This window comes from Sinohyriopsis cumingii, chromosome 8, assembly GCF_028554795.1.
Source record: "Sinohyriopsis cumingii isolate HCF-2022 chromosome 8, ASM2855479v2, whole genome shotgun sequence".
NCBI lineage: Eukaryota > Metazoa > Mollusca > Bivalvia > Unionida > Unionidae > Sinohyriopsis > Sinohyriopsis cumingii.
Window position 1 is genome coordinate 21,946,923 of NC_142968.1, and position 25,675 is coordinate 21,972,597.

The 25,675-nt window shown below is 37.0% G+C and overlaps 1 protein-coding gene across 1 annotated transcript in view; it reads right to left on the reverse strand.

Moving 5' to 3' along the window:
* Positions 1–25,675, reverse strand: part of LOC149793123 (disintegrin and metalloproteinase domain-containing protein 10-like) — a 106,235-nt gene that overhangs the window by 68,426 nt on the left and 12,134 nt on the right. Inside the window, exons 2-6 of the mRNA XM_089967038.1 lie at positions 13,763–13,907; positions 12,833–12,954; positions 8,983–9,163; positions 8,134–8,275; positions 4,627–4,803 (exon numbers count right to left, since the gene is read on the reverse strand). Of these exons, the coding sequence (XP_089823164.1) occupies positions 4,627–4,803; positions 8,134–8,275; positions 8,983–9,163; positions 12,833–12,954; positions 13,763–13,907 (767 nt within the window). The remainder of the gene's footprint in view (positions 1–4,626; positions 4,804–8,133; positions 8,276–8,982; positions 9,164–12,832; positions 12,955–13,762; positions 13,908–25,675) is intronic.

A 25,675-nucleotide genomic window follows, 5' to 3' on the forward strand; every position in this document is an offset into this window, starting at 1 on the left:
AAACCTCGACAGAAAATGGAGTCCCTAAGGCGGTATGACATTGACTTCAATGTCATTCCGGCAACTCCTGCGATGCTGTTGGTGCCAAGCTGTATCGGCATTCGTCGTTCCCTTGGACACACCAGCTGCATGGAGAGGGGGGATCTGCTGCATGGGCAACAGCTAATTCTCCATACCACCCTGCCCAGGCTTCATAGCTCCACTGGAGAGGACACTCCAGCGTCGTCGTACGGCGTTGGCACAACACGAGAAGTAGCAGTTTACCGGTTCTAAGTCAAAGCTCGATTGGCATAGAGCTTGGCGCCTGGGGTTACTTCTGATGGTGGGAGAGATCATCAGGTCTCACTGGACAGCTACCGCCCGCCTCAAGCTGGGCAGCCCCCAGTCAGTAAGGTGCTGCCCGCCATGGCCTGCCTGCTTCACTGGGTGCGTGGAGCTTAGAGAACCATCTCGACAAGTGGGCCACAAAACTCTGCACCAGGAAAGACTAAAAGTAGAAATAAAAAGACTCCAACTCTTCATTTTGCAACCTGGAACATCAGGACCTGGATTGACCACTGACCTACAGCAGATCGACGATGCATGGAAGACTGCCGTCATTGACAGAGAACTCTCCCGACTGAACATCGACATTGCCTGCCTCCAGGAGACCCGACTGGCTGACAGCGGCACCATCAGGGAAGCCAATTACACATTCTTTTGGCAGGGGAAGCCCTTGGATGAACCTAGGCAGCATGGTGTAGGCTTTGCCGTCAAGAACACGCTAATCGCCTTCATTGAACCTCCATCATCAGGTACTGAGAGAATCCTTGCCCTCCAGCTGTCAACATACTTAGGCCCGGTCAACATCTTCAGTGTGTACACCCAACCCTCTACTCCACCTACGAGGAGAAAGACAAGTTTTATAAGGCTCTGGATCAGGCAATATCCAGTATCCCCAACAATGAAAGCCTTTACTTACTAGGAGACTTCAATGCTAGAGTGGGAGCTGACCATGAGGCCTGGTCCACCTGTCTCGGCTTTTACGGAAGGGGCAAGATCAATGAGAATGGTCAGCGACTGCTGGAGATGTGCTGCTCCCACAGCCTATGTGTGACCAACACTTTCTTCAAATGCAAGGAGATCCACCAGGTGTCGTGGAGACACCCACGTTCACGCCACTGGCACCAGCTAGACCTCGTCATCACCAGGCGTGCAGAACTGGCCAGTGTCCTCCTTACCTGCAGCTACCACAGTGCCAATTCTGACACGGACCATTCCCTCGTGGCCAGCAAGGTGCGAATATTACCCAAGAAGCTGCACCACGCCAAGAAGAAGGGTCACCCGCGTATCAACACCTGCTGTGCAAGCAACCCAGAGAAAACACAGCAGTTCATCAGCAAAGCCCTCACCAAAGTGACACCATTGATTCCAAGTGGTCCCATATCCGTGACTCTGTGTACAATTCAGCCATCACGGCTTACGGGAAGAGGGAGCGAAAGAATGTCAACTGGTATGAGGCAAACTGGGAGGAGATGGAGCCCGTGACTGAGGCAAAGAGGAAAGCCCTCCTGGCATACAAGGCTGCACCTAGCCCCAGAACACTACAAGAAATTGCAAGGAATAACGCCCAGAAGACCGCCCGCCACTGTGCCAACACCTACTGGCTGAACCTTTGCAACAGTATACAGATAGCTGCTGACACCGGGGATACAAGAGGAATGTATGAGGGTATCAAAAAGGTGACAGGCCCCCCCAGCTACAAGACCGCCCCCTCAAGTCCAAGACGGGCGAAGTCATCACAGACCAGGGGAAACAACTGCAGCGATGGGTTGAACACTATCTCGAGCTATATGCAACCCAAAACAATGTCACTGGAACTGCCCTGGACACCATTCCAGACCTGCCTGTCATGGAGGAGCTAGACACACAGCCCACCCTGGAAGAGCTCGGAAAAGCCATCGATTGCCTTGCCTGTGGGAAGGCTCCTGGAAGCGACGGCATTCCGCCTGAAGTCCTCAAGAGTGGAAAACCAGCACTGCTCCAGCCCCTACACACACTCCTCTGCCTTTGCTGGGAACAGGGATACATCCCACAGGACATGCGTGACGCCAACATCATCACTTTGTACAAAAACAAAGGAGACCGTAGTGACTGCAACAACTATCAGGGCATCTCCCTCCTCAGCATTGTCGGAAAGGCCTTCGCCCGTGTTGCCTTGGCGCACTTGCAGATCCTAGCCTCCCGCGTCTACCCAGAATCCCAGTGTGGATTTCGAGCCGGCAGGTCACCTGTAGACATGATCTTCTCACTACGTCAGCAGCAGGAGAAGTGTCGCGAGCAGCGGATGCCTCTCTACATTGCCTTCATAGACCTGACGAAGGCGTTTGACATGGTTAGTCGGAGTGGACTCTTCAGACTCCTGCAGAAGATCGACTGCCCCCCACGTCTGCTTGCTGTCATTATGTCGTTCCACAAGAACATGCACAGCACAGTGTGTTTCAATGGCGCAACATCTGAAGCATTCCCAGTCATTAGCGGAGTCAAACAAGGCTGTGTCCTTGCACCGACGCTCTTTGCCATCTTCTTCTCCATGCTTCTCCAGTACGCATTCAAGGACTGCAGCGAGGGAGTGTACATCCATACCAGGGCTGACAGCAAGCTGTTCAACATCGCCCGTCTCTGTGCTAAGACTAAAGTCACAGAGGTACTCATCCGTGAATTGCTCTTTGCCGACGATGCAGCCTTGACATCACACATGGAAGATGGACTTCAGCAGCTGGTATGCTGCCTCTCCCATGCATGTAAGGAATTTGGACTGACCATCAGTTTGAAGAAAACGAATGTCATGGCACAGGACACAGACTCCCCTCCCTCTGTCTCCATCGATGGGTACAATTTGGAAGTTGTCGAGAACTTCACATACCTTGGGTCTAACATCTCCAGCTCACTCTCCATTGATTCTGAGGTGGGCAGCAGGATTGCCAAGGCAGCAGCAGTGATGGCCAGACTTAACCAGAGGGTCTGGAACAACCCCAACCTCACAGAGAAGACCAAACTGCATGTCTACCAAGCGTGCGTGCTCAGCTCACTTCTCTACAGCAGCGAAACATGGACCACCTATGCAAGACACGAGAGAAAACTCAACAGCTTCCACCTGAGATGTCTGCGGCGCATTCTGCACATCCAGTGGCAGGACAAAGTACCCAACACAGAGGTTCTAGAACGCTCCAACATGAACAGCATGTTCTCCATACTCAGCGAGAGGCGCCTTCGCTGGCTCGGCCATGTCAAGAGAATGGACCCAGGTTGCATTCCCAAGGACCTGTTATATGTGGAGTTAGCAGAAGGTGCACGACCAACTGGACGACCACATCTGTACTACAAAGATGTTTGCAAGAAGGATATGAAGACAGCAAACATCAATGTCAACGACTGGGAGAGCTGTGCAAACAACTGTTCCAGCTGGCATCTAGCTGTCAGGCAGGGAGTTCAAAACACAGAGGAAAAGAGAAGAATAAAGCAAGCTGAAAAGAGAGCTAAAAAGAAGGATAAGCAAAAGCGTACTTTGGAGCTATGCCATCGTCTCTCGTAGACGGACGGATGCCAAGGATGGCGTTTTCATATGGGATTGGCTAATGACGGTTGAGATTAATATTTACTTTATTAATATGACATTTTCATATGGGATTGGTTAATGACGGTCGAGATTAATATTTACTGAGCCTTATGCTATATAAGATGGAACAAAATCGAAAGACAAAGAGCTCACTCGGGAACAGATGCACTCCCAGATAAATATATCAGTCTCATATATTTTTTAGTCTTATTATGTTGCTTGAATATAGTCAATACAACGAAGGGATTTGTACCTAAATATCAAGTTTTCAGTTGAAGAATTGCTGTAAACATGCGACCATGGTTGCAAAAAGAACAATTTTAGCTTCATGAATATTCATTCAGAGTACAGAAGAAAATTCGTCAATGGGTTTAAGAAATATTTTTAAAAAATGTAATACGGCAAAAGTTGAATGCGAATTTGCCATAACTTGAACAGTGGTCCCTGTGCCATAGTGGTGTGAGAGATTGTCGTAGAATAGATTGACTTAGCTTCAGGATCATAGATCTAGCGTATAAAGAAAATCAATGAATGAGTGAAAGGAACTGTAAATTGAATAAGATAAACAATTCAAACCCTTAACTCAGATTTTATATGTGTGTGACTTTCACCAAAGGCCATAAAGCAAATAGAGTGAATTATTTTCACCTGATCATGTGTCATGTTGAGTATGATTACTACCCACTGACAAGATCAATGCAAATGAAAACAAAACTTTAACCAAAACCTTAATGGAAGTTTATATTACTAAGACCTTATCTACGGGGTTAAAGATGTGCAGAACATGCCGTGGAACAAGTTGTATTAGTGTCATAATGATTCCTCTCATGCATGATGAGAATTGATCAAGGGGCCTTAGTAAATATATGCAAATAAAATTTGTTAATGACACTTTAAAAAACTTTTGACGCCCGATAGCGGTACCAGAAAGGTTACGTATACTCTATCAAACTCCATAATATGATGCACAAATGGGACGAGCTTAATTATATCTATGTGTTGTCTTTATGGAATGCCGGTATACTGACATGAGTTTTTTCCTTTACATGATTCCACAGCAACGGATCGGATTTGAGGTGCAAAGTACATGTGTTCTCCTTGGTGAGAGTAAGCCTCTTCTGCCGATGTAACGTAGAGCTGTAGATATTGTGATCAGCATTGTGATGGTTATGAGCATCATACACTTCCTGCCATTCCATAGCACTCTGAAATAAAAAGTGAAGACTGAGTACATTTAGCCCATGGCACCACAAAAACACATATTTCCTGCCATTCCATAGCACTCTGAAATAAATTACAGACTGAGCACTTCTGATTTTTTGCGAGCATAAAGTTGGATCTCTACAATACACAAGACACTATGTTACCAATAAATTATTCTAAACATTGAAAAGCCTGTATGTTGAGCCTGCAGTCGAAAGATTCCTTCCAAGCTTGAAAAAAAAAAAGCCGTAGCAAACTGCTGACAACATCATAAATGTGACTACTATTTTACTGTCCAAATAACATTAGCTCAGCAAAAATAAAACACACAAAGTGTGTTTGTCTGGCAATGATTTTGTTCCATTTTAAATGATAGACTGGACAATATATAAATATTTTCAGTACCTGTCTTCTAACTTTTAATCGTCTTGCCATATTCACATCAAAAACTGATCACTCATTTTTGGATATTTGCCATTTGGAGTATGTCATGTTTGCTAAGCATCCAGCTACAGTCATGTATAGGCTATAATCCACCTGTCTTGGGAATATTACCACAGCATTGTGTTTGATCTCTAAAGATTGCTGCAGGGTTAATGTTGAACTCTTACAAGATTACCATGACCAGCCAGAGACTGGAAACTTGAGTCAGCAAAGGTGACTGGTCGCATGCCTTAAGAAAGGCTTGCCGTTATCACACCTATATGTTAAAAGATTATTTCAAGAATCAAAAGGAAAGTCCACAGAGTGAACTGGGTGTGTTCTTATCCGTCCCCACATTGAAAGACAATGAGAGGGACATTTTCAGTTAAGTTTGAATGTACCATCCTTGTGTTTTCACCAGAATTTTGTAAAGGAAAAACAGAACTTCCAGTTACATTGGATCCATAGTCTTCAAGAGTTGGAGATGGAATTGAGACTGTAGCCAAGACAGTCGAAGTTGATAGATGTGTAGTAGTGGGCAAAAAGTGGAGGAGGAGAAGGAGTATAGAGAAAATTGAAGAGGAGGAGGAGGAGAAGGAATTTGGAGAAAGGTCAGGGAGGAAGAGGAGAAGGAATTGGGAGAAAAAGAAGAGAGAAAGGATACAACAGATGAGTAGAAATACAAGGACAGTGGAAATCAATCTCACACTGCTAATCAAGTGATGCACTAGCCTTAATAAGGGGTCAAGCGGATGGAGTGTAATTGGAAACTTGAGTCATTTGATTATTGAATTGTTATTAAATTGTTATTCATTGAACTGCATCCTTTTTGTATATTTAACCATCTAACCGTCGGCACTGCTGACTGGGGGCTTTACATCTGTCTTTCACTAAATTTAACTCCCAACAAAATAGAGCCTGGGTAGACTTCGATAATAGTTTAAATAGAATATTGGGAGCACCCCACCCCTACCGTATAGTTTGTCACACAGTATTTAATTAAAAGTTATACACACTGGGTTAGGACTTACAATCATACGGATAAATTCTGGCCAAAGACTTAACTAAGGTTGAGACTGACATTCTCCATATAGTCATACCCCAAAATGAATCACACACACACATGCATGCACGCACACACACACACACACATACACATGTGTATGTGTGTATTACAACTGTATGTTCCACGGCCCAAAGTACAAATATACTTTTTAATTAATTTATGACTATCTGTTTCATGGCTCAAAGTATGTATGTACTATTTAATTACAACTGTCTGTTCCACAGTTCAAAGTATGTATGCACTTTCCAATAACTACTTTATGTTCCACGGCTCATTTTTGCATACAGGTTTTTCTGCAAATGGTTCCCAGTCTATTTAAAATCAAGATATCTGACACAACAAATTTGTAATGGAAATCCATAAAAGATAATGACCCCTGTTGACCTTTATTTTCAAGATGCAGATTACAACTCATATTTATGAAAGAGACTCTTTAAAAGTCAAAATATTATTTCTACCAAATAAATCTAATATGTACAACATAGCTTTATATGATGTGCTACTAAAACTAAATGGACTGTGAATTCCAAAGGACAACATAACACACGCCTGTACCAGTACCCAGTCTAATCTAAAAATTATCAGTAAATCTTGAGTGTAACCACACTGAATATTTCATTAATATTTCAGGCTTTACTCATATTTTTTACTTTAATTCAAATTGTCCGATTTGATGGGAACTATCAGTGATTTAGATGTGAGTGTTCATTTTAGCATTTTGAAACAGGATGTAGGAAGGACTTAACATGATATTGATAAACAACCTAATTAAAGCAGTGCACACTGATAATAATCATTCAATAAGATAAGCTGAGAACTAATTTCAGATCAAGGTAGTAGTAGGCTAATTGTCCATGAAACATGTCTGATATATATATATATATATATATATATATATATATATATATATATATATATATATATATATATATATATATATATATAATAGTACAGTCATCTAAGCATTTGATTGAGGGGCTACAATATTTTTTTAAAGTATTTATTCTACAAAGTTCGATTTATACGAGCCCTAGAAGCCCTTATTTGGCTGTATATGCCATATGTATTGTTATGTTCCAAATAAGGTGTCACCTGGATTAAAAGTTATTGACACAACACATTATGGACCCTGTGAATTGGTAACTTCCAAGGACATGACGCACAAGACGAACTGGTTCAGCATGACGATTAAAGCTTATCACACACGTATCCTATTTCTGGACTCCCGTGTATTAAACGCAGGGACGTAACCAAAGGGAAATAATAGTTTAGAGTGAATGAAGATATTCAATTAAATAAATTTTCTCTTATAAAGTCAACTGAATGAGTGGTTAATATTGGAAAATACAAATAATCAGCAAAGCATTCAACTCATTGACCCCATGGTTCCAGATACGAATGTAACCCCATGGTAATAATGGTAAACTGGAGAAAGGAGCTGAGGGATCAAATATGAATCCTAAGATTAGGTCAATTTAATGAATGTTATTAAAAGATGGAAAGAGAATATACATTTTGAACCATAATGTATCCTTTATATCGACCCCACCGCCCAACACACATGACCTATGATTCTACAAAAGACGGTAAAATCAAAGGCAGAGTTTGGTCTTCTTTGCCACATTGTAGATTAGGCATTCTGGAAGTTCTTATTACTTCCTTGTATTCTTCAGTATCTTCCAGTCCAAAAGTTCACCTTTAACATCTAAAGAACGCAGTGCTAGAGCTTGTTTCTCAAACTATTGTAAAATTGCGAGAAATAAACAAAGAACTGATAATTATCTGATTTTTCAGTACACACAGAACACAGGACATGTAGCTATAGAAGTGGACAGAAACATACCCGAATTTGCCTGTTTTTATCATCATGTGTATCTTCAGACTGGACCACTGACCTCATCCACTGGACGGCTTGGTCATTACCACAAAAACCAGATGTGGATGCTGAGCTTGATACCTCTCTTCTATCCCGCTCCCGCTGACTCCTTCAAAATAAAATGTCAGATCAGGTAAGAATTAATGTCAAACAATGTATCTATTTGCTTTTAAGGGTGCCTCAGCTCGATAACGAATACATGGTGACAATGAAAAGTGAAATTTAAAAATTGTTAAAAACAAGAATAACATAAAATCTTTATGAAGATAAACCTTTCTGCATACATATAAACATGAAGCACAACAAAGTAAAATATAAAAGGTAAAAAATGTCAAAATTCTGTAAGAGGTAAGTATGATAAAACAATGGTAGTGAATTCTAATCTTTAAAACATGATCATTTTTGTTTATAAAACCGCATGCCTCATAACATCCAATTTCTTCATCGAGTTCACATATAATTACGTCTGTCGACACACTCTAAGAATGTGTTCCACATATAATTACATCTGTCAACACACTCTAAGAATGTATTCCACTGTTTGTGGACACTGGCAGGAGATGCACATCGGAAGAGTTCCACATTTCAGAAGGTAGGCATGATGGTTGCCACATGATAGACAATACACACTGCAAACAGATCCACACTAAAAGCTCACTTTTAAAGGTCAGGTTATTGAAAAATCATTGTTGTAATTATTGTCAATGAAACATATATCATTATTATTATTATTATTATTATTATTATTCAGAATTGAATGTATTATTTGTAAAAATATACTGCTTATAACGATTTATGTCAATGCAAATGATGTACCTGTAAGGGTCCAAATTGACGTCTTTATCCCTGTATATGACAGAGTGGTGATCTGGGCTTAACTGAGACTTGTTGAAGCGGTTGTTGACTTCTACGTGATACACCGTGTCTCCTGGAAGATGGATTTCACCACGAAACATTCCCTGAATAATAGCTCCATCTACCTGACTGCCTGGTGAACCTGTAAAAAGAATGTACTTTTCTGAGACCTATCTTAATGCATCCTTGATACAGAATTTGCAACTTCTCTGCATCCCAAAAGAAAGGCTTTCAGAAATAGTATGCAATCTGTATATATTCTTGATGGCTTCACTTCCAACTTGAAATTTAAATTGTCAAAAGTATTGCCATTCTTGAACCTAAAACAGCTGAGGATAAAAATATTACCGCTTTTACAGAATAAAATAAAGCTATGGATATTTCACTATATCTGATTCCATGTGACACATAGCCATGATTTTACAGTTAGCACCTAATAGTTTATCAATGGATTTTATTGATGAAAAACAAGATGTTTAACAAATCACGATGCAGAAGTCTTAGAATAATACAGAAGACATTTCATATTTGCAGAGTGATTCACAAGTACCTATGTTTAATGAACTGATTAATTGTTTGAAATCATAGCCATCATTGCCATTATTATTGTTATCATCATTTTGATCATCATCAGCAGCATCCAGTGTTCAGACCAGAATTTTACAATCAAGAATCATAACTGCCTGTTGATTAGAAAAAACCCACAAAAGCAGTCAAAATTTTTCTCATCGGATGAACCAGTGGTTTAACAATCGAAAAAGCTGGAAATACTAAAATACAAATCTTACCGCTAAATATTATTTCACAAAATTCATATAAGAATAATCTCAGGTCTAATCAAAAGTACGAATATATATATATATATATATATATATATATATATATATATATATATATATATATATATATATATATATATATATATATATATATATATATATATATATATATAATCATGGAGAACGTGTCTAAATAATTGGTTCTTTATTCATACACATAAATCATATGATAAAGTCTGTGATTTTCTGATAATAACTGGACAAGACAAGTGCTAATGTCTATGACCAAGAGTAGCTGTGACATGATTGTAAAATTAATATTCTGGAATTAGACATTAGAATGTCAGTTACGTGCCATTCCTCAGGTGTAATGCATCTATGAAGTTCATCATAAATGTACGAGGGAAACTTGAGCAAAGTTGGCTTATCTTATGACACAATGTTGTTTTGCCAGAGTAGTTTAACAAAGGAATAATACAAAAACAAAATAATTTTAGATCTAATTTAAATTATGCAATGCTACTCCTGAAGAGGTGTGTCAAATTGACAGAAGAACCAACAAAAAAAAATAATCACCTTGCTGCATATGTGGGTCTTTATGTGTCCTCTTAAACCACATATTAATTGCCTTACTGCATATGTGGGTCTTTATGTGTCACCTTATGTGTGCTCTTACTGTATATTTGGGTCTTTATGTGTCCTCTTACTGCATATGTGGGTCTTTATGTGTTCTCTTAAACCACATATTAATCACCTTACTGCATATGTGGGTCTTTATGTGTCCTCTTAAACCACATATTAATCGCCTTGCTGCATACGTGGATCTTTATGTGTCCTCTTAAACACATATTAATCACCTTGCTGTATATGTGGGTCTTTATGTGTCCTCTTAAACCACATATTAATCGCCTTGCTGCATACGTGGATCTTTATGTGTCCTCTTAAACACATATTAATCACCTTGCTGCATATGTGGGTCTTTATGTGTCACCTTACTGCATATGTGCATCTTTGTGTCCTCTTACTGCATATGTGGGTCTTTATGTGTTGCCTTACTGCATATATGGGTCTTTATGTGTCCTCTTAATGCATATATGGGTCTTTATGTGTCCTCTTAATGCATATGTGGGTCTTTATGTGTCACCTTACTGCATATGTGGGTCTTTATGTGTTGCCTTACTGTATATATGGGTCTTTATGTGTCCTCTTAATGCATGTATGGGTCTTTATGTGTCCTCTTAATGCATATGTGGGTCTTTATGTGTCACCTTACTGCATATGTGGGTCTTTATGTGTCCCCTTACTGCATATGTGGGTTTTTATGTGTTGCCTTACTGCATATGTGGGTCTTTATGTGTTGCCTTACTGCATATGTAGGTCTTTATATGTTGCCTTACTGCATATATGGGTCTTTATGTGTCCCCTTACTGCATATGTGGGTCTTTATGTGTCACTTTACTGCATATGTGGGTCTTTATGTGTTGCCTTACTGCATATGTAGGTCTTTATGTGTTGCCTTACTGCATATGTCGGTCTTTATGTGTCACCTTACTGCATATGTGGGTCTTTATGTGTTGCCTTACTGCATATGTGGGTCTTTATGTGTTGCCTTACTGCATATGTCGGTCTTTATGTGTCACCTTACTGCATATATGGGTCTTTATGTGGTCACCTTATGTGTCCTCTTACTGCATATGTGGGTCTTTATGTGCCACCTTACTGCATATATGGGTCTTTATGTGTCCTCTTAAACCACATAATGTAGTCAGTGAAAGTCTGATTTAAATAAAAGCAGTTTTAGATACAGTGACCTTAATAGGAAGCTTCCTTTCCTCAAGTACACTATGATTTTGATATTGGGTGTAGGGAACTTCATGTAACTGGGCTTTGGTCTCTGGGCTTCAGAACTGACATGGATGTACCATTCTCCAAGTGCACACTGCCAGTACAAACATTTAATTAAAATTAGATCCAAGAAACTTGACGCATGGAAAGAAAACAAAATATCCCACCACCACCATTTGGCGTCAGAATAAAATTGAATCTACCCCTGACTAGATTAGTGTACCCAAGATACTTGAAAGTTTACTTATTATTCATCATGCAGAAAGGAAAAATGAAATCTCATTTTCACATGGTGACCTTGACCTAGGTCCGACAGTCAGATGGACATTGCTTTTGTCTTGTAAATTTCTTTAGGGAGATTAAAACACACCAGTTTAGTGACTGATATTCGATAATAATGTTTCAGCACCTGGTCTGTGTTATTCATCTCATTGTATTGTAACCAATTTAGATTGAACAATAGTTAGACATCGCTGTTAATATAGTGTTAGATTGGTTCCCATTATTTTAGTGTGTGTGTGTGTGTGTGTGATTTGGATTTTTCATGTAACTTTAACAATTTTTCAGTCAATTGCTACGATGTCTGCATTGTGGCAGTTTATAGTGATTTCTAGCACTGGGGCATCATGTGGCAGATATCTAGCACGATATCCCACCCAGTCACATTATCCTGACACAAGGCCAACCAGTCCTAACACTAACCTCTTAATGCTGAGCGCCAAGCGAGGCAGCTTTAGTACCACTTTTATAAGTCTTTGGTATGACTCAGTCAGGGATCGAACCCACAACCTCCCGCATCCGAGGCGGACACTCTAACCACTAGGCCACCAGAGCAGTCTTATTTTAGAGATGTGTTATGTTAAGATATGAGGCAAGATAAAGAATGGGGGCAATCAAGGCTAGAATTGTAAAGTCACTTAAGTGCAGATAGTTCATTACAAGTTGTAGTTCAGGAAAAAATAACAACAATCACCTCACATAGTTTAATTATCACATCAAGTTTTAGAGATTGTCATGAGTAACACTGATTCATACATGCAATTCGTGTGAATTTTGTTATACCTAAAGGTAGTTAGGAAAATGGTTCATCTAAAAAATGTTATTGGCTGAAGTACATAGCCTAGAATAAACGCAGCATCTAAATCATCTTTTTCATCATTATCATCATCATGGTCAGTACAACTTACCCACAACTTCTCCCGTATAGAGAAAAGATAGGTCAACATCCTTCAGCGTACCATCTTCTTCTCTCATCATATACGAAGGTGTAAAAACGGATGTATCTCTACGTAGCCGCAATTTAAAATTCCTGCAACATGTGCATTAATTGTATTCAAACAGTTCATTTTAAAATTATGATTCAAAAGTAAATAGCATGCAAATGACAAATCTCAAAACTTCATCTTCCTACCACCAGCTGTTGCATATGCACCATTTTAATGGACCACTTCCCAATCTCCAAAGGATCATTTCTCACATTACAATAGACCACTGACCATTCTCCATTGGACCACTGTCCATTTTTAAACTTGCTCTGTTTTATGTATTAACTAAAAATATTAGAGTGTGAAGCTTGTCTGTTTGTAAACAGATTTGTTCATCTGATAGTCTTCTGTCTAGGCCGCATGTTTGATAATTCCCAATTCCCCAAGGCATTCCCGAGATTTAATCAAGGTTGCCTATTTGGCGGGTTTTTGTTAGCAAACATCTTCGTTTTTAACTCTCAAAATGTGTTTTGTATATAAAGTTTCGCTCAGAAGTCCATTTAGAAAGAAACAAGTGCATGTTACTAAGGTCTCAGGTCTGAAAACAAACTCAAAAGTTATATACTGCTCCTTGCGATCAAAAGTTCATCCTTGCAGAAATTGCACGGGCTATTTTATTTGACCTCTGTGTATCATAACATACTATTATGCATGTGTTTATCTACATGAAATGATAGACAAAAGTTGACACTGGCAAAATCCAGAAACATATTGCAGATTTGAACAGGTTTTCAGCATAATTCAACAAACCTTGACACAATATTAAAAATAGCAAAGCGATATTTGCATGATCTACTCTACTGTAATAATGTCTTAGAAGTTTTATTACATTTAATAACTTTTGATTATTACCTTCCAAATGCATCAAATTCCAAATGAACAATGCCATCTGGTGAGCGTTTGCTACGTAGATGGCGCTGGTGGAGAACCGCTGAATCATAATTTAGTTCTTCATAGTGTAGAATATAGTCATCAAGGTTTGAGCCTCCAGAGCAAACTGCAAAAAATAAAGCAATGCAAAGTATGTGTGGTATATAAAAGTGTGATGTACAATCTACAGACTTGTGGGCCACCACAAAGACTCGCTCTAGGTCTGACGGTAAAATATAGTGCAGTCCAGCTTTAGAGCACAGGGGTTCGTTACAAAGAAACTTAGTTGTATCCGTCCATGAATCAAGGGATGGGGGTTCTAACCTGTGTTATATTGTTACAGGTTAGAACCTGCAGCCCAAGTCCTACAATGTAAGACATAGTACATGTTGTTTTTGTTTTAGTGCTATCACCCCCCAGCCTTACGTTGTAGGACAACCCCCTCCCATAATTCATGGATGGATACTCCTAATTTTATTTGTAACGAATCCCTGTGGCTTTAGACCATTGCCTCCAAGAAAGAAATAATAAGATTAATATGAAATTGTTTGCCTGAAGACTTCCGACGATGATGATGATGATTATTTATTATTATTATTATCATTAATAATGTTATTAAAATGACAAATTAAATCCATACCGCTTGCAACTTGAGCTTTAGAGAATAACTCATGGGCATAAAACATTACAATTTTCTATAGTGTAAACGCAGACTGTTGCATATATATATATATATATATATATATATATATATATATATATATATATATATATATATAACATGCCGATTGGTCAAATAGATACATACTGTTTCATATATAATATATATATATATATATATATATATATATATATATATATATATATATATATATATATATATATATAACATGCCGATTGGTCAAATAGATACATATCACTAGTAACTCTGAACTTGTCTCCTCTGGTAGAAAGAAGGGTAGTCCTACAATGTAAGGCATAGCACATCTTGTTTTTCTTTTCACCCCCCAAACAAATATATCGGGTGATGTGTAGTACGTTGTAGGACTAAAAGAAGGGCAGATTGATACACTTCACATTGGGTTACCTCCCTTGGTTAAGATATCGCCACTTCCACAACGATGCACATTTGGGTGTAAAAATGCTACCTGGTAAAAATCATACGTTTTGATAAGTACATCTGATTCAATTTAGATTTCATTCTTTGCGATCGTTTCCTTACAATCGCATTAGTGCACAATGGCCAGATTTTGCCAAACACCCAGGAGGTTAAAATTGAGAGTTCTATACTTGTGATGATGGAGCTCAAGAATTGGATGTAACAAGGTAGCATGCGGCAGGTTTCTTAATAAACCGAAGACATTGCAATGAAGCTTAGTGGATTGTTGCATGTTCAACGTTGCATAATGTAACATTAGTGTTGTTTTTTTATGGGATCATTCATCATTTAAGTCCAATATTTACTTATTCATATAACAGCTCCGGTAGCATAAGTTGTTAGAGCGTCTGCCTCAGATGGAACGTCGCGGGTTCAAACCCTGGCCGAGTCATACCAAAGACTTATAAAAATGGCAACAGCAGCCGTTTCGCTTGGCGCTTAGCATTAAGAGGTTAATGCTAGGACTGGTCAGCCTGGTGTCAGGATAATGTGATTGAGTGGGACATGATGCTACATGTCTGTATCATGATGCCCCAGTGCTAGACATCAATATAAACTGCCTCACTGCAGATATCGCAACGATTAAAGCTACTTTAAAAATCGAAATCACACACACACACACACACACACACACACACACACCTATTCATATACAATTGCTCTGATATCTAATTAATAGTGTGGTCAATCATATTCGAAATACATGTCACTGATGCAAGACATATTAAGATATAAGAAGGAACACTTCATATTGTTTCTTTCCAATGTTTTTATCCCTATACGTCTTTATCAGAAGTCATTCACTTAGAATTTATATAAATTATATAGAACAAGTTGTATTTAACTGGTATGCATTTTTTTCTCCCTCTGATATATTGTATTATTCATTTGCAAACCTTGCTCATATTTGCTGCTGTTCGATAATAAAAAAATTATACAAAAAAAATTTATCCAAACCAAACTATTATCTTCTTACACGAGGTTATAATATATATATATATATATATATATATATATATATATATATATATATATATATATATATATATATATATATATATATATATATATATATATATATATATATATAATTTTTTTATTTTATATTTCACTGTCTGATTACATAACAAAGACAATTACATCGATGTATGGGGTCAGGGATAGAAAAGTAGTGCATGGAATTTGTAAAATTAGTACGTAGGAGGTAAAGAAAAAAAAACTAACCAAAACAAGTTACATTATAAGACAAGCCATAATTAGCCCGTTTAAATGTTAAGTTCCTTACTAATAAATAAATATTTCATACTTTTCCCTTTATATATATTGCTAGAAAATGATCATTTTTTCTCGGTGTTCTGTGAGCTATACATTATATGTTCATAAATTACTTTTCGTTAACATTTTGCACATGTATGTGCATAGGTGCAGTGTCGGATTTGGGTATAAGCTAAAATGGCAGAGAGGGCGAACAGACATTTTGCTGGAACGTCATTGTTGGAAAAAAGGCTTCCTACAAAAATGAAAATACAAGGTCAATAACGCCAAACCAAAGGCTCTAACTAACCGAGAGTTTCTCTAATTGAGTTACCGTAGATTTTTTGTTACTTTATTAATGTCGTTAGTGTTTTTAAAAAGTATGCGCGTGTGTTTACCCACAGTGATGCTTTACTGAGGTCGCACCCTCTCTGCTGCTGTAATTAAATCAGTCTCTAATCGAAAACATTTACCAAGGTCAATACAATATCGTGATCGGGATCATGTAAATTTATTGTTATATTATCCGTGCGGGGATAACTGTGCTCGCGAAAAGAAGTTTTTAAATTTAATTATATCCATGTCTCCGCTACACCAAGTTTAGTGAATATTTCGCAGAGTATGTGTATCAACTCCGTTAAATACAACTAAAATAATCCAGTTGTCTCTGATCACTTTTGGTATTTGTCTATATCATTGAGTAACATAAATCACGTCTGTGTTTTTATGTCTGCCTCTGGAAAAATATCTAGCTGGATTTGACTGCTTATCCAGCATCACATCATCATAAACTACAAGATAAATCCATCAATGTCATCTACCGATGGCGCTTCATCAATATCAGTAATAAATTCAATAATATCATTGCCATCGTCATTTAACAATGTTGCATTTTCATTAAAATCTTTAAGTACTTCGTAGCATCGTTGGTCATCAACTGACGGAGCAACTAAATACAGCTTATCCCATTTGATCCATCTCATTATGAAATTAAGTAACAATTGCGTTTGTCCAGACCCAGATGGACCTATGATAAATTGCTCTGATAGAATTTGGTAACGCTGGATGATGTTTGACTGGTTTTTGCTTTCGTGTCGCTGAGAAATCAATTACGTTCATATAATTATTATATGGATCTATATTGTGTAAAATGCAGAACATCCACCCCCACCCCCCCAAGTGGATTAACAACTACGATAACAAAAAATAGCAAGCGTGCGGTTACAGGCAAGTGTGTACGATGTGGTACAAAAAATGTATATTTATTTCCCTGACACAGTCATGTGGCGATATTGCTGCTTCGCTAGGAAAATTGCCAGGAACTCCATGGGATAAATATCCAGTAGAAAGACATCTTCCTGGATATAAGTATTGTGGTCCTTGGACCAGACTTGATATTCGACTTGACGAGCGAGAGCAACCAAGAACTGGTGAATATCCAATAAACGCTATTGATAAAGGATGTCATACTCACGATGTAGCTTATAAAAGTAAAGATCTTCAGCAACGACATATTGCAGATGTGAAATTAATTCACTCGTTAAATTCTTTTTAAAAAAATCTTCCACAGAATCATTAGATTTTTGGTTGTTAAGATCTGCGATGAAAGGTAAATTATTATTCTGAGCCAGTAATTAATCAACCAATTATTGAAATAATGGAATCGATTTATTATAGCCCAAGAGGATATTGGAGGGGTAGAGCAGTGATTAGTAAACTCGCTGATGCAGCAATTGTTACACGTTCTAATGCTGAAAATTGGTTAGCAAGACAGGCAATAAGGCAAATGATCTACCATTGCCTAAAAAAGTTCAGCATGTACATTTTGATGTCAGTGTGCCAAATGAAGTTCATCAGGCGGATATATTATTTTTACCACACGATACTATTAAAATTGGTATACGTCAATTAACATACAAATACGCGCTGACTGTTGTTGACAATGCAAGTAGGTATAAAGAGACAGAGCTATTATCTACCAAAACAGCAACTTAAGTTTCATCTGCGCTTGAACGAATTTATCAACGAGGACCCTTACGATGGCCACAACTGTTACAAGTTGATCCTGGTAAAGAATTTCTTGGAGCGGTATCATCGTTGATGATAAACATAACGTCACAATTAGACGAGGGCATACTGCAATTCATCGGGATCAGGCAATTGTTGAACAATTTAATTGAACATTTACTGAACGGTTATTTGGATATCAATACGGGAAGGAGACAATTCAGAAAAGTATAAGATCTAGCTAATGGGTTGCAAGATTACCAAGTGTGATAGCTGCATTAAATAATGAAATCACTCGCACAACTGCCATGAAACCAGTTAATGCAATTACAAAAACATATACCAATAAAATGACATGAGTTTTCAAAACAACCAGTATTAGGTAATGTTACTTTAAGATATTTATATGAACCCGGTGAACTTGAAGATGGTAGAAAAAGAGCGACTGGTCCTATCTGGAGTATTAAGACACATACAATTTCTAGCGTGGTAAGATCCACGGGTAGTCCTGCAATCTACAGATTAGATTCAACTGCTCCTCAACGTGGATTTGTACGCAAACAATTACAAGTAATCCCTGAAGACACACAATTACCACCGCGATCACTTTTGTAAGCTAGCACCCCTACGTCGATTACATTCAAGACAAGTCAGCATCACATTTTCGCGTGTATGACCAAGACTAGTATTCATTCTGGCTACGGTAAATTGTCTTAGATTATTAAGAATATTGCTCCACAACATTACTGTATTACAGATCGCACAATGCTTAGTTTGCTGTTGTTTCAGCGTCATTATAAATTCAGCATCGAGAGCAAAGTCGTGTTTATATTTTTGTCGCATTGTTTATAACTAATTTTTTCTTGCTATATCATTGTCAATAACATCGCCAGCAACAACTTTATTGTTGTCGCCAGCAGTTTCTGTAAAGTCTGTGACAATTCTCCGCAGATGAGAAATTTTTCTGACTCGAGACACTGCGAGATAAACTAAGTTTGACCATTTAATACGATCATCGACGATCCAAACTTGCGTATCAGAAATAGTTAACCCCTGAGATGAATGGTCACTGCGTATCCTACCGTACACGGAGTTTTATCCATAGTTAACACGCTCTCAACAACACTGACATGAACTAAGACAATATCATTTAATACAAGATTTTGTTTCTCTGATGATCCTGTTATATCACCGTCGATATCTTGTCGTCGCGTTTCTGCTGGTCGATAGCACAACGGTACGGGTAGATTTGAAACTTTTGCTTTATGTAACAAAAATAACCACTGTTGAAGTGTATCACGAACTATCTTTCTACTTGCAACTATCAAATCGTTTGGTCTCCACACTTGCAGAAAATCGTTCATAGAAATTTCTGAAATTATTTCACATTGAATTTTATTCGGTTGTAGTCTGATTAATTTCTTAAACTCTTTCAAAACTACTTCAACAGATCTATGATCATCGTTTATTTCTTCGTAGTAATCTACAAAATTCTTTAACCATTCATGTGGAGACAATCCAACAAAGGATGGGGGTAGATCATGATCGCCACAAATTATTACAGCAGTATTCTTCAATAACAGCCAACCAATAAATATTCTTAGTGTTTCTAGCGACACTGTACATATTTCATCCCAAACAATAATCCTTGAAAAGTATTTTTCGCCCATTCGTTCATGAGTCCATTTATCTCCCTTCCATCGAAAGAATTTATGATAAGTGCACGATTTATTATTTCTTTCTCTCATTTCTCTTGCGATTCTGTGTGTAGCTGTTAATACAATTATATCGAAATTCCTAAATAATTCAATCACACGAGTTGTTTTACCTCAACCGGCTGGTCCATTGAGATAAACAATCGTATGTCTGGATACTGGTTATATACAGATGGTGCTGGTGACAATCCTGGTCGATTATTTTGTGATAAATGTCTTTAACCGCGACATCGGCGGACTCGATATAACTGTGTATCTCTTCTCGCTTTATTGTCCATTCACCCCATGAAGCATAAGTTCTGATATGTAGTTGTTCTAGTAATTTTGTATTTTTTTATTGATATAAAATAAATCAGTAGCGACTCTGACAGCAAACTCAGAAACTCTATTTATCATTGATAATACATTTATCTAAACGTACGCAAGCACTGAGGATCTTAAATGAGTAAACTGCGGTGACTCACAATCAATATAACTCTAAAGTGTATCTAATCTAGTTCCATCTGATAAATTGCCATTACTTCGACCTATAAACGTATTTCTATTCGTTGTATCAGCAGTTATAACTGCTTCGATTACAATCAACGATATCAGTATTTTTACATCGATCATATATTGTAATAAAACTATTGGTGCCCACATTTTTTTCTGAAACGTGTTCACCAAACCAGACATAATAAATTGGATGAAGACCCTTAGCAAACTCGAATGACTCGATACAGCCGAATCCAGTCCAGTCAAAATCCGGTAATGGTCCATTTATCGATACTCTGGTCATCTCGTGTGTGGGATGTTCAAATCTCTTAATATACTCAGAACACCCTCCCATACCAAGAAAACGTCCCGGATAACATGTAACCATATCAACCGAGATAACATCTCTTTAATCGTATTTAGTATTCCACAATCCACCGTGTCTATATTCTATACAACTACGTTGTATTTCTTCAAGAAAATCAAACCGAGATGGTTTCCACGAATTTTTCTTCTGAGGAAAATGAGCCGCTACTGACGGAACAGTAAAACAATTAATCAGTAATTGTTCAGACCTGACATCGTCAGGGTCATGAGGTATATTCAGCGACAAATATCGCCGCGCAAGATTTTTCGTATTTTCTTGGAGAGATTCTTTACGATATATTTTGCCGCTAGGTCTTACAAACTGATCAAACTTTTCTTTGATACAGTTACTTCCATCTGGTCTAATCAATTCATCGTCGTTTTCAGAACTCTGAAATAACCATAATGATACAGGATCGTTCTTACTTATTTCGTTAATAAAATCGAACATATCTCCTTGGTAAGATTTAACAGTTCGATTTCGTGGAAATGTTGGTACTGCATTAGTCCACGTATGCGCCTTATGATCAATAATTTCAATTAACGCCTCCCTCGATTTATTCCTTGATTCGTACAAAATCTCTCTGCTTATAGGTTTTAATGTTATTGGGAATTTTAATTTCATTCCTAATTAGCAACATCATTTATTGTAGCTCCGGTATCCTTGACTGATTCAGCCCATTTGTTTATTTTTTCACGTCCCTGATCCATTAAACCATTTCCACGTATCGCGTTTGTAAAATGTTCCGTTACTCGTTCGGCTACACAATTTAGTCTTGATAATTTCATCGGCACAAGGTCATCGACGCTGGGTTTATCATTCAGCAAATAAATTCCATAAATAACCGTCGTCACAGGATACGCTCTTTCATGATACGGTTTGTCAATACCATTCAACATTCGTGGTCTGTAATTTTTACCTAATACAGCAATTTTTTTCGTTATGAAGAACAGGGTCAATTTTGTCGTGGATAATCCAAGTATTATTGTTTGCTTCTGCTAATTCAATAAACATTATTCTAAAATATATCTTTGATCGTTGGGATAATTAATAATCGTTTTCGCTCGATCATCTTTCATTGTAGCATCGATAACATCTTCGGCGACACCATCGATGTTGCGCACGATTTTGAATGTTGACCACACATGAGATGCACCATCGTTGCAAATTCTTTTAAGCATTTTGAATACTATTAATCAGAGTTTTCGCCGGCCATCAATAGCTCGCATCGGTAAGTCATGGGTTCTTCTGTCAAGATCGAATCTATATTCAAAGGGTTTAATCTAAATCGCTGATAATATCTCAATATTATAATTAAGACAGCATTTATAATGATTCAAACAAAGAGCAAAAGTAGGTGGCTGATGATAGGCTTTACAACTCCCTGTAACAAAGTCTGCGTAAATGAATTCTGTGGACATCATTTACAAAGCGTGCGTTGTGGAAGTCTAGGACCAAAACCGTGCTTACGGCGTGGTGTTGTAGTTAGAGGAGAAACGTAGTTGTGCGTGCAATTTGATGGTAAATAATACAGAGAGCTGAAACGATATTATGATTAAAAATATAACACCGATAACAATAGGGTTAAAAGAAATGGGAAAGATTATCTAGCTAGATTTGCAAATAAATATTTAGACAAATAATATATATATATATATATATATATATATATATATATATATATATATATATATATATATATATATATATATATATATATATGGAGCAAAATGAATGGGAGAGTCATCCTATCATCAAGAATTATGAAGCATCTCGTGAAAGTGTAATCAGAAATTGTCGACTAAAAATTAATCGGTTTTGTTTATAGTATTTCTGGTTATCTAATGGTCAGCGCTGAGGGGAAGAAAAAGTATTTCTCTCATAAATTTGTGTACGAATGTTTCCAAGGGGAGTAATCGAAGACAGTCTTGTGATCGATCATATTGATGGAGAAAAACTCAATAACTCTTTACGTAACTTGCGAGCTATAACACAGAATGAAAATTGCAAATTTAGAAATACTGGAAAATATAAAAAAATTCCTAGGGTAGTTTAATCGTAAATACAAAGACTGGCGAAGAAATTGTATTTCAATCAATGAATGCAGCTGGCAAGTATTTTGATATTTGCATACCTTCAGTACAATCAGTCGCGAATAAAATATACAGATCGGCATATTCAAAAAAGTATAAACAAAAAGTATTATTTCAATATCTCCCAATTGTGTTAGACACAGACAGATGAACAGATATAACACTGTAATGGATACGTCAAGCGCTAAAGAGTTATCGCCTGTATTTTATAATAGTGTTTGCTTCTAAATAATATAAATATTTGTGGTTAATTATCTTGCCTTCAGTCCAACAAGAAAATCGGCGTTACAAATAATATAACCAAACCGGTATTTTCAAAGAAATACAAACAAAACTATATTACTTCAAAGACATTTAATGTTTTATGACCTCGTCGATGACAAAGTCCCCTGATTATTCCCCTTGACTGTCAGCGAAAGTAGAGTCTGTAATCTTTTATTTACTGATTAATGGTGTTTTTGGTTGCTTTTAAGAAATAATATCCTTATTGTTCTGAATCTGTCGGGTTTCTTGCTTCATCTATATTTTTTCGGCAATTATAATTAAGAAAAACAAAAGAGCGAGAATAAGTCACACCATTTTCTTAAATATTTTTAGATCTATTTGTTATGCAAAAAATAAGTTTCTTTCAACCCTGACTTTGTCAGAACAGAAATACGTTTATTAATGTTTTTTACAGCGTGTTTCGAAACAGAAACAAATTCACGTCCAACCCCAAGATCGAACTTCAACAGAACAAAAACACATCCTCCCAATATGTCACCACGTGGTGGTTGCTCTTTTGCACTCTCCCGGAGTTGATTATGGGAGAGGGTGTGCAAAAATCTGTTGAACGTAGAGAAGGCTCTCCGTATATGTAATGTGCCGTCCTTGGAATTAAGTTAGAAAAGATTGTATCTTGTGTCGTCCTTAGAATTTAGTTGTGTATTATTTTATTGTCCTAAGAATTAAGTACGGTGTCGTGCCTTCCTTAGAATTAAATTTAAGTATCGTATCGTCCTTAGAGTTAAGTTAGATAAGATTGTATGTTGTGCCGTCCTTAGAATTAAGATTGTATATACTGTAAATATGCTACTATATTTACTGTGCCGTCCTTAACTAATATAAGTAATGTGCCGTCCTTAGAATTAAGATTGTATATACTGTAAATATGCTACTATATGTACTGCCCTCTGTAGTGATTCACATGGGGGTTGTGTTGTTTAAAAAATAATTATTTTAAATAAATATTTATTTTATAATTAACTATGAAAATATCAATGATTTAATTTCTGCAATTAAAAAATTAAAAATGACGGCATAAAAATATCTGATGAACTAAATCCTGAAAAATTATTTGTGAGTTTGAATCATTACAAAGGCGTAAATTCGAAGATAGATATACACTACTAGCGGAGTACAAATTCATTAAGCTAATTCAACAAGCTAGCAGTCAAGGAAAAAGAAGTGAATAAATTCGTCTCACTTTCACGCGCGATCGAGAAAATTAGATTAGAATTGTCTCACGAATACGAAACAATAAAATTATGAACGCTCGTGTGAGACAATTGAGAAAGATTGTCAGAAAATGAAAATAATATCGATGACTGTAGTAATGAAAATAAAAGTTATGGTCCCTTTCGTGAAAGTGAAAGTCAATTTTTATTCAGATTTATTTTTTTTATTCTGATTCAGATTTATTTTTTTAATCTGACTTTCTTAGAAAAAATGCGAGATTTTAGTCAAATTTAGACAAAATTCATAGTTTTTTCACTGATTTTAGTCGATTTGTCAGTAAAAAATAAGTGAAATTGCAGATTTTCTAAGGGTAAAACCTCATGCAGTTTTCTAAACGATTTTAGGATTTATCGATAAATTTTCATGAAACACAGTCCAACGTAATTTGGTTATTGTATTGAATTATGTCTGATTTTGATTGTTTTCTTTAGCGGAAAAGGGGAAATTTATCGATAAATCCAAAATCATTTAGAGAACTGCACGAGGTTTGACCCATCAAATTAACGATAAATCAGTAAAAAAAAAACATATTATGATATAATATACTATTTGATTCGACCTTTTCAAGGATTATTATTCAGAATTAGACAAGATTTTTAAGCCGATCAAATTCAATAAAAGAATGTGCATAATTTTGAATCTGATCTCTGTTACATGTAATCATAGAAATATTCTCTTGCTGCAGTTCAAATAATTGTTCCTGCGTCCAAAAAATATTCATTACCGTATTCATCAATAATTATATTAACACCAAATTGTTCTGTATTGACTTGGGGCGGTGTCATTATTGTTCTGATGGCATTTTCAAGTACGTCTTTTATCGTGTATAAAAACGCTCACATGTTGGTACATTATACGATACATCTTGATTAAATAATTATTTTTGTAAAACACTCTACACGATTTTTACTCATAATTTCAATTCTTAAATCAAGCAAGTGTCCGGTCCGGTCAGTTAGTTTGAAATGTATCCTTGATAATAGTCGATTATGAATGACATCGTAGACAGACCGGATTATCGGTTCTTGCACGATCAAATATTCAGGAGGAACTTGAGGCGTAAAAGTATACAAAATATATCCTTGCTGAGCTTGATTTGATTTTTCAAGATCTGTTTGATAACTACCATCGATTGCATCACATATAAAATTGATTGCGATCGTTGAAGTTATATTTACAATTTCCGGTGAAATATGCCGACCTTCGCCGTATGGAATATTGTTATATCGGAGAATACTTGGTGGTGGGGTTATTTTTTCCCACACTTCTGGTATTTTAGGAAAATATTCATCCAGGAAAATTAAATGTTGCTAGATCTGATTCTGCTAT